This window comes from Bidens hawaiensis, unplaced genomic scaffold (assembly GCF_021521415.1).
Source record: "Bidens hawaiensis isolate Kalapana, Puna unplaced genomic scaffold, B.hawaiensis_p1.1 tig00021689_1, whole genome shotgun sequence".
Classification (NCBI taxonomy): domain Eukaryota; kingdom Viridiplantae; phylum Streptophyta; class Magnoliopsida; order Asterales; family Asteraceae; genus Bidens; species Bidens hawaiensis.
Genome location: NW_027493373.1, coordinates 96,891 through 107,190, shown reverse-complemented (window position 1 = coordinate 107,190; position 10,300 = coordinate 96,891). Strand labels below are relative to the sequence as shown.

The 10,300-nt window shown below is 33.7% G+C and overlaps 2 protein-coding genes across 2 annotated transcripts; one reads left to right on the top strand and one right to left on the bottom strand.

Annotated features, from left to right (window-relative positions):
* Nucleotides 1-1,042: 1,042 nt before the first annotated feature.
* Nucleotides 1,043-1,649, top strand: LOC143564018 (uncharacterized). Its single transcript, XM_077051419.1, has 3 exons — nucleotides 1,043-1,271; nucleotides 1,358-1,422; nucleotides 1,515-1,649. The coding sequence occupies exons 1-3, from the start codon at nucleotides 1,179-1,181 to the stop codon at nucleotides 1,603-1,605; spliced, it is 249 nt and encodes an 82-aa protein (XP_076907534.1). The 5' UTR covers nucleotides 1,043-1,178; the 3' UTR covers nucleotides 1,606-1,649.
* A 647-nt stretch (nucleotides 1,650-2,296) lies between these two features.
* LOC143564024 (uncharacterized) lies at nucleotides 2,297-10,069 on the bottom strand. The gene is made up of 5 exons (XM_077051424.1): nucleotides 9,874-10,069; nucleotides 8,675-8,937; nucleotides 7,584-7,795; nucleotides 4,209-4,479; nucleotides 2,297-2,722 (listed from the first exon to the last, which is right to left on the bottom strand). Exons 1-5 carry the CDS (start codon nucleotides 9,965-9,967, stop codon nucleotides 2,387-2,389), a joined length of 1,176 nt encoding a protein of 391 aa, XP_076907539.1. The 5' UTR covers nucleotides 9,968-10,069; the 3' UTR covers nucleotides 2,297-2,386.
* Between the last annotated feature and the right edge of the window lie 231 nt (nucleotides 10,070-10,300).

Genomic DNA, 10,300 nt, shown 5'->3' with positions numbered 1-10,300 from the left:
ACGTGTAACTTATACAGTCAGCCGAGCTCAGTTAAAGAAGGGATTTACAACTATCGGAGGAAGAAGCAGAGTTCAGGTGAGTTTCTAGCCCCAATTATGTGTCATGTTTTCGGGGCTGTGTGCATACTCAATATGTTTGTTAATACGCTTATCCTAAGAGATAAGTGTATGCCTTACGTGAATAATGTGAAATGTATGAATGATGGCTTGACGGTACGTGAACGATCTTCGGATATTGCACGTACTGTCAGGTTGTAACGCTAAGTATAAGGTAAGTATGATATGTATGCTTATGTGTATGAATGTGATAAAGTTAATAAAAGAAGGAAAGGATGGATGTACGGTAACGAAGAGGGAATCGAACCATACTAATATTCGAGAACTAGGGAACCGAACCCTACTAATATTCGAGGCAAGAGGGAACCGAGCCCTAATAATACTCGAGGAAAGAGGGTACCGAGCCCTAATAATACTCGAGGAAGGAGGGTACCGAGCCCTAATAATACTCGAGGAATGTAGGGCGTAATGCTCTTTATAACGTAAGATATGAAAGTAAGTTAATACAAAAGAAAGTATGAAAGTATGAAAGTATGAATTAAAGAATATAAGTTTATGTGTATTGTATAGTGTATGATTAACTAGAACTCACTCAGCGTAGCTGACTTTTAGTATGCACGCAGGTGAGTAGAATGAGACAGCTAGCTTGAGCGGGCACATGGTGGGCGAATAGGAGACTGGCATCTGAAGACTCAAGATGTTTTAATGTAATTGACGTTTATTTTGAAAGACAAGAATGTTTAATTGAGGCAAGTTTTGGATTGCTGTAACGTTTCATGAAAGTTTTTATATTCCGCGAAAGTTTTAATGAACTCTGATTTGTACGAACTGTGTTTATGAGTAAATCCGACGCTAAAGTAGGGCTACCGGGTTCGGGGCTTTACAGAAAGTGAATGCCATTTTGCAATGTTTTGTTTTTTTTTTCCTTCTTTTTGTTTAGATTTGTAAAACTGGATATTTTTCAGATATTAACTTTTGCTGGTTATGGGATATCGGGCTTTATGTTCGGTTCTTTCACCCCTCTTGTTCTGCAGGTTGGTTTCTCGTGTTATAGAAATAAGAAAGAAGAAAAATGCCAAAAATATATGGATTTAAAACTTATAAAACAGTGATGATTTTTTATGCAGGCGAGTGGAGCCACACTATTCAATCTGTTGTTACTCACAGCCGATATGTGGGCCGTGGTCATTCGTATCTTTTTATATCACCAAAAGGTAATATTTCCAAAATATTAAAAGTAACCAAAATCCAAACATGTCTATTCAAATGTTAATAACTTGTGATCATATAATTGTTGCAGGTGGACTGGTTATACTATGTATCCTTTTTATTTGTTGGTGTTGGTCTCGTCGTGTACTCAAAAACGTAAGTCTTGTTGTCACACCAGTTTTTATTATTTTGTTTGATCATATCTGTGTCGGTGCGGTCTCAATATGACATTTTAATTGTTTCTAAAGGGAGAAGCCTTCCAATGAGTTACCCAAACTTGAAAATGATGACCGCGACCAACCATACCAGCTTCTACCAGAGGAAGCCGCCAGAGTCTAGAGATGGGGTCACAATACAACATTATTTGTTATAATAAGCATTACAAAGATTAAACAATATGTAAGACAGTTTTAGATCTTAACGTGTTAGCATATTTACGCTAGTTGTCTCCCCTTCATGTCGGTTGTTATATCCATAAAAATCCTACCTCGGAGAGCTCTTGCGGAGGTTTCTAAAGAACATGATAGATACTAGAAGTATTTGATGTTGATGAGATTAAACATGTCGACAAAGTTATATATCAAATGTGTGATAAAGATGTGAGAGACTGATATGTTGCATCTTGTATTTGTTAGCAACCTAAATAATTTGACCTTGTATATTATATTTTTGTTCTATCAATTTAAATTACTCCTTTTATCAATAATTTCCTGACTTTGTACAGCATTATGAGGCGTATTTCAAACAGGTTCGCCACCTTGGTCTCGCCAATGTGATTGTTCTTAATATGTATTGTCATCGTGGTGATCGGCCGGTATATTTTTGACAAAAACATGTTCATATCCTAAGCAATGGAAGAAGTTTAACTGGTCTTACCTAATATATTTTTTATATAATAATTGAGAATGATGCAAACACATAGCACATTAAGGTGAATGAATCTATTCATGCTACTTGATCAAAAGAAATTACACCCATATATCCGTACCACCGAACACCATAGTCATCCGAAACAAGTGAAAATTATATCTGTCTTAGTATCCATCCCAAATATTTCGGGTATCAGTTTTCATGATAAGAATAAGAAAGCTAACATAAAACATGTATCAAGGTGTAAAACCTAATCTTCCACATTCAGAAGTGATTTAAGGATAGTGTCAGTCATCCCATCAGCAAAAGCATAGAGGTGGCCCGCATTCTTGAGCTCATGGTATTTGACCCACGGGAGTCGTTGGGCGATATAGCGTTGCAGTATCACAGGAGTAAACCGATCATCATCACCTTGCCATACATGAACTGATCTTGGAGCATTAACATCTTGTGATGATAGATGAACAGATTCTGCATTACTTGGAAATGGGTCCTCGAGTTCCATTGGATCAAACTCCCACTTCCCGAACGCAATCATTAAGTCACGGTGGAGAGACTCGTATTCTCCTTGTTGTCTTGGCTGCGTCTTTAACACAATAAAATACATTTATGTTAATGACACATGGTCTTTAATTAAGTAGATGCTAGACATAAACAATAGCTTGAATATTTTACACGACATAAAGCTAACACGAAATGTAAATTTATGTTTTAAGCTATAACATAAAACTAATTAGCAATTTTATAGCAAAACTCAAAACGAAGGTATTATAATTTATATGCATTTTTTTACACATTCGTACTTTTGGTTGTCAATTTGTAATTTGAGTATTAGTATGCAAAAAGATATAACTAAAATAAATTATAAAATTTTGGGTTAAACATGCCATGCTTGTGTAAACCTATCAAGCATGTGTCCTACTCGGGTGGATTTGTGTTTCTTAACACGACTACGAATATGTTTATCTAAACGAATCGTGTTAGGATTGGCCCGGCTAGTTCACGGGTTAACCAGTTTATTTTTATAAGTTAAATGTTTTTTTAACTTGAAACTAATTGGTCATTTTGTGCAAAAACTTTAAAAATAGAAAACAAATGACAATAAGGTATTATAACCTAAACATAATTAATATATTTTATATAGATTTGTATTTTGGTTGTAATTTTGTACTTTGAGTATTAGTTTGCAGAAAATTTTACTAAAATAAAATATAAAAGTCTGGGTGGGTCCATCAGCCCACCAACCCACTAACATGTTTAGCTAAGCGGATCGTAGACCTAGCGGGTTCACGGGTTGACCACTTAATTTTTATAAATTAAAAAATGTTTTTTCTAACTTGAAACTAATTGCCTAATTATACCTAAATTAAAAGATGGAAGAGAAATAGGCTTTGTAAATTAAAAGTAATTAACGGTATTATATTTGTACATTTGGTTGTAAATTTTTAATTTTAGTAATCAGTATGCAAAACTAATAACTAAAATAAATTATAAATCTCGAGTTAAATGGGTCATGCTCGTGTCAACCTACAAAAACTCGTGTCCTTGTTCAGGTGGGTCCGACATGACTTTCGGGTTGGTTTCGTGTTCGGGTCCAGAGTAACAACCCGCGAACATGGTTAGCTAAACCGGTCGTGTTTGGGTCGTTTATTAATCTGGTAAGGTTTGTATTTGATTCGTTTATTATATTTTCTTAATTACCTAATCGTGACTGAACTTGGATTCAGTTTTTACAATTGAATTAGAGTTAATTGCTGATGTTTTTTATGTTCTTTTGTAACTTTATGAAACTTTATTTCTTGACTAGAGGATTCACGGGTTGGCCATTTTATTTTATTTTTAATTTTTTTATATATTAAAAATGTTATTTTAACTTACAAGTAATTGGCTATTGTATTCCCATAAAAAATGGCTATTGTATGCCAAAAGTTAAATAAATAACAAATAATAATAGGGTTTTATAACTCAAACCTAAATATTGTATATGCATTTGTATTTTTGTTGTAAACTTCTAATTTGAGTATCAATATGAAATCTAAAATAAACACGAGCCATTTAAGACAATAACATACCATGCGTTCTTCGTTTAGTAGACCCATAAGTTTTGGGAGAAGTTCCATGTCCGGGGGAGAAAACATAGCAGGGTTGCGAGCAGCAACCGAGGAACTCGGGAACCATTTTTGAGTGTTCCACCAATAGGTCAACCATGATAGGTGGTGAGCAACACGAAGGCTCCATTGGTCCGGCTTGAACATTTGGGAATATACTTCCTTAGATATGTTTGATGGGAAGTTAGGCCACCAGTGATTAATTACTGGAGCAAAGAGTGCTACTCCTGCTAATCTGTTTAAATCACAAAGTACAACATTATCATAATTAATGCAAATGACTTCAAATGAAAAAGAAAAATAGATACTGATAAGTTGTAGAGTAGCAATTTCTACCCATTTACTAGGGACAAATAAGCCAAGCTTAAATGAATTTAATCCCTAGCTTCACTTATTGAGCTCGAGCTGGCTCACAAACCTAAATGAGCCTATATTTTACATAATTTTTATCTAATATATTTAATATGTATTTATACAAATGTTATTATTATTATATATAAAGCTAGGGTTTGGATCAAATACAAATGAAATTAACGTGCTAAACGTGAGAATCAAGTAGAGTAATTATGTATACAAGTAGAGTAATTATCATAGAGTAATACACATTATTACTCTGTGATAATTACTCTACTTGTATACATAATTACTCTACTTGATTCTCACGTTTAGCACGTTAATTTCATTTGTACGTTAACCTTCCCCTATAAAACTATGATAAAAAATAACTTAATCGTATATATTATGTCATATATACAAATTTGAGCATTCACAATCCATTCATCAAACACTCTCCCATCTTTATATAAAATATTATTCAAAAAACACACTCCATCCCTTCAACCATTTCACTTCTCTAACCCTAAATTATAAAAAGTTGCTATAGTAACTTTGAATATATGAATAAGGGAAAACTACTATTCATCATCCATCAAATTTATGTGAGTGCATAAAACTAGAATAATAATAATAATAATAATAAAATAAGCCTTTACGAGTAAGATAAAGATAAAATAGGGAATGGGATATGAGGAGTTTTTAAAAATGAGATAAATTTCGAAAAAGTATGATTTTTAGTTAAATTATAGAGTAAAATACAATGCCGGGGATGCGAATGCTCTATAAATATACATAAAAAAAGTTAAAAAATGTATATAAATTAGTTAACAAATGATAAATGACCCGATCTCGAGCTTGAAAACTACTCACGATTTAAGCTCGTCCTAAAAATAAGCTTATTTAACAAACGATTCAACATCCGGGCCCGGGCTTCACTTATCGTGCTCGAGCTGGCTTGCAAGCCTAAACAAGCATTTTATTTATAAAACTTTTATTTATTATACTTTTTTACAATTACCATTAATATATATACAAAATTACCTATAAAAATATATATATTATGTAAATTATAGAATTTTTAATTATAAAAATACATATAAAATAAATAAGTATGTATATAAATTAATTAAAAAAAAGCTCAAATAAATCTCTAAAACTGAAGCTTGAAACAAGTCGAGCTCAAGCTTAGGCTGGGTCGAAACGGGTCACTTAAAAAAATGGTTGTTTTGGTTCGGGTAGGGACGGTTAGGGTCAACAGGTTCGGGTTAGAACGGGTCAAAACGGGTTTTGGGTCAGTTTTTTTTTTAAACCAACGAATCAGCGCGTTTTCAACACGTTACAACTCGTTTTAACAGCAAAAGCAAGTTTAAGGAATTTTTCATTTCGTTTCAGCACTTAACAACTCGTTTAAGAGGCTTTTCAGTTCGTTTCAGCACCTAACAGCTCGTTTTCAGTTCGATTCAGCAACTAACAGCTCGTTTAAGCGATTTTTCAGTTCGTTTCAGCACCTAACAGTTCGTTTAAGCGATTTTTCAGTTCGTTTCAACACCTAACAACTCGTTTCAGCACCTAACAGCTCGTTTAAGCAATATTTCAGTTCGTTTCGGCACTTAACAGCTCGTTTAAGCGATATTTCAGCTCGTTTCAGCACCTAACAGCTCGTTTAAGCAATATTTCAGTTCGTTTCAGCACTTAACAGCTCATTTAAGCGATTTTGCAGTTCATTTCAACGCTTAACAGCTCGTTTAAGGGGTTTTTCAGTTTGTTTCAGCGCATAACAACTTGTTTAAGCGATATTTCAGTTCGTTTCAGCACCTAATAGCTCGTTTAAGCGATTTTTCAGTTCGTTTCAGCACTTAACAGTTCGTTTAAGCGATATTTCAGTTTGTTTCAGCACCTAATAGCTCGTTTAAGCGATATTTCAGTTTGTTTCAGCACCTAATAGCTCGTTTAAGCGATTTTACAGTTCATTTCAGCACCTAACAGCTTGTTTAAGCGATTTTTTAGTTCGTTTCAGCACTTAACAACTTGTTTTGCACGTTTTTGTCGACTTTTCAGTTTCGGTTAATCTGTCAGGGTTTTTTTTTTTTGAACGAGGACAACGGTCGAAACGTTTTAGTTTTTTTTTTACTTTTTTTGTTTTATATTTTGAGTTATGATTTTTTTATTAATTTTTTTGAATTTTTTTTTTGAGGGTTTTCATTAAGATCAAAACCCCTCAAAAAAAAATTCAATAAAAACAATAAAAAAATCATAAATCAAAATATAAATAAAAAACAAAAAAACTAAAAAAACTAAAATGTTTTCGCCGTTGTCCTCGTTCATAAAAAAAAAACCCGCCAAATTAACCAAAACTGAAAAGTCGACGAAAACAAAACAAAACCAAAATCGACCTGTCCAGTGTGAAAATTCGAAAGAAACCGAAACCCAACCCGTCTAGTGCTAAAAATCGTGTCGGCACGAAACCTGATCCTAGCCGAAACCTAACCCGATCTCGTTCCAATCTAAAACCCGTTTTAACCCGAACATGCCACTTTTTCTTAAGACACTAACCCACATCGACCTATATAGTTAATTTTGTCAACCCATTTTGATCCGGAAATAAATATGTGAAATTTCAAGTGACCCATTTTGACCCATTTAATTAAAACCTATGACTCAAATCAACTCATTTAAATTTTAAAACAAACCAGATTGACCCATTTGAAATGGTTTGGGTCAAGATTGCCACCCCTACCAGTCACTAAAGAATGGCTCAATTACTCAATTTGTGTTGTTTTTAACTCAAATATTAATAATTCAAAGATCTATAAAATCATTGCAATATTTACTTTTGTAATCATAACTGAAGCATTAATTATTCATATATACTATAACAAGGAATAGAAAGGGTTCAACGGTCGACCCACGGTAATAAAAGTATAAAACCAAATGAGCCCGTTTTGACTCGTCTTGCCACCTCAAAAAGGCATGCTTAAAAGGCTATTAGTATTTGACCAATACCTGTGAGGGATGTACTTGATGCAAGGCCAAACCAATTCCCCACCCATAGACATTCCAACCACATAAAATGTAGTCCCTAGTTCTAGTTGATCAGCAAGTTCCTCTATATCCAAAGCTAAACTCTTTAAAGTACGGGTAGGATGCGGGTCACTCTCTCCATAACCGGGTCGGTCAAATGATACAGTGTACACCTTTAATTCTTCAATAAGAGCCTGTAAAGCTCAAGTTTCATATCGGTTGCAACAAAAACAGTTATCTTAAGTAACATAAATATAAATTATCTAGCCCTTGTTTCAACTTAACCTCGGTGGCTTTAATTTCAAGTTTCACAAAATGTATATTTGATCAGTTATATCTATTAATTTCTATAACAAAAACCTAATTATCCAGTTATAAAAACTTCAAACAGCAGAAACAATTCCAAAAGCTATTTTCTCTACTTGTTCTACCATAGCTAATTATAGGGGCTTGCACAAGACGGAACCGTAATCACAATAACTGACGTAACAAAAGTGAAATAACCGAACCCAGTAAAAACTATAAAACCAACGGTTCAGTTCGGTTAGGTTTCGATTTTGCTATCAACCAAAAATTGAGAAAACGAACTGATTGGAACCAAACTGAACCAAAAATTAATAATAAAATACAATTTAAGTGATTTATAAAATGTAATCAATGGCTTAGTCCAAAAATTTTAGGTCTAAATGTATAATAATCAATAAATAACAATAAATTTAGGCCCAAATTAATTATTTTTTGGCCCAAACTTTTCAAGTACAAATGACACAACTTAGAAAACCAAAACCAAGCAGAACCCATTGTGAGAACGAAAACAGTAAAACCAAACCGACCAGTTTTCAAAAACTAAAAAACTTAATTTTCGGTTTTTGGTTCAGTTTGAGACCAAAACCGACCTAGACCAACCCATGCACACCCATAGCTAATATCTGACCTTGATTGCTCTATATCGCATAAAACATCCCCTTAGTGTGTATTGTGTAATTATCTCAGAAAAGTGTGTCTGTCGGTTTAACTAATCTATTTTAGTGAAACAGTACACAAACAATATGAAGAAAATGAAAGATCTATACCGGAGAGGCTGCAGCAGCAAATAGATTATGATGTTTGCAATTGTCAAAACCATGAACATATATTATTTTATACTTGGCTGTGTCTTTCGGAACACCGAATTCTAAATATGACAAATGCCTTCCATCACGAAGCTTAATCCGGGGCGATGTAATAGGCGGACCACCCGGGGATCCACATATCTTTGGAGGTGGTGGACGTGTTGCTTGATAGGCCCATGCAAGAACGCCCGTAAAGATAACCAGCAACAAACTCTTGAAAATTCCTACAAGTTTCCAATGAAATAAGAAGCCACATGAAGTTTATAATCACCAAAATGGTGTTAAAAGCAACTTAGTTATGTAAGATTGAAACTTGAAAGTGGAATATGAGTTAACATAGTTCAGGTTATAAACCAAAAGTTTCTCGGATTTCAATTTAACAAACGCGCAGACATAAAAAATTTTACTTGACTATTAGAGCTTATAGAGTAATATCAGAAAGTCTACTCCGCCACTTACAATACCCTATTAGTGTGTGTTTAAATTTTCACTGTCATTCCTTCACGTGCAATATCTTGATCAATTTGGCGTCATAGAGATAACATCATTGACCAAAAAGGATCAAATTTTGACTTATTTGGGTCAACGATGCCATCTCTAAGATGCCCAATTGTACCATAATAAACTATCAAGACCAAAAAAAAACAAGAAGAAGATAAAATCGTTTATGATCAACAAGTTGTAACCAAAATCCTATGGTCTAAACTGTTGATAGTATATTATAATATGCACAACCACTATAGATCCTAATAAACCTTAGATATCACTTGACATATGTTTCCATCAAACCATGAAAGTGTTCATATTGTCGAGATCCTGGTTTCTTTCTGGATGAAATTCAAAGAAAATTTTCTTCATGAATTGAATGATTCTTAACGCGATTCTAATGGTTTTGAAAACAACTAAAGTTTCGATTTTTATAGATGGAATCACATCTCTAATAAAGTAATAACTAGAATCTAACCTGGATCAGTTTCATTTACAACTTAAAATCAAAGCACGAATTGTGATAATAAATTAGTTAGAAATAAATACCCAGAATCTACTCTAGATGGGTTCGATTCAAACTTAATACTGAGGTCAATTCCTTCAAATTAAAAACCCATATCTTATGCAAAACAGTAGAAATTTGTAATCGTATAAATAAGCAATTAGCAGACCTTTGGGGAGAACACTGGAAGAAGTGGATTTGGGTTTCCTGGTGTGAGACCTAGCTGATGCAGCTGAAATCTTCCTGGTAGTACCAGCTGCCATTGTTACTGTTGTTGATTCTAGATCGATGGGGAAGAAGAATATGTATATATGTATGTATATGTATATGTATATGTATATAATAAGCCCCCAATCAACCGTCCGACTGTTTTGCGCTGGCTTTCACTGGCTCACTCCTTTTGACTTGCCTAGAAAGAATTAAATCATTAAATACCATCACTCCTTTATGGCTTCTTTCTTCGACCATGTGTCGAGTGATTGATGGTTTAACCAAGTTATTTCTTTTTTTCTCCTCTTTTTCACGTAAGACTTTTTTTAAGTTAATAAGATACCAGCATAACATATTAACCACATCAAGTCGATAATGAATCTCAT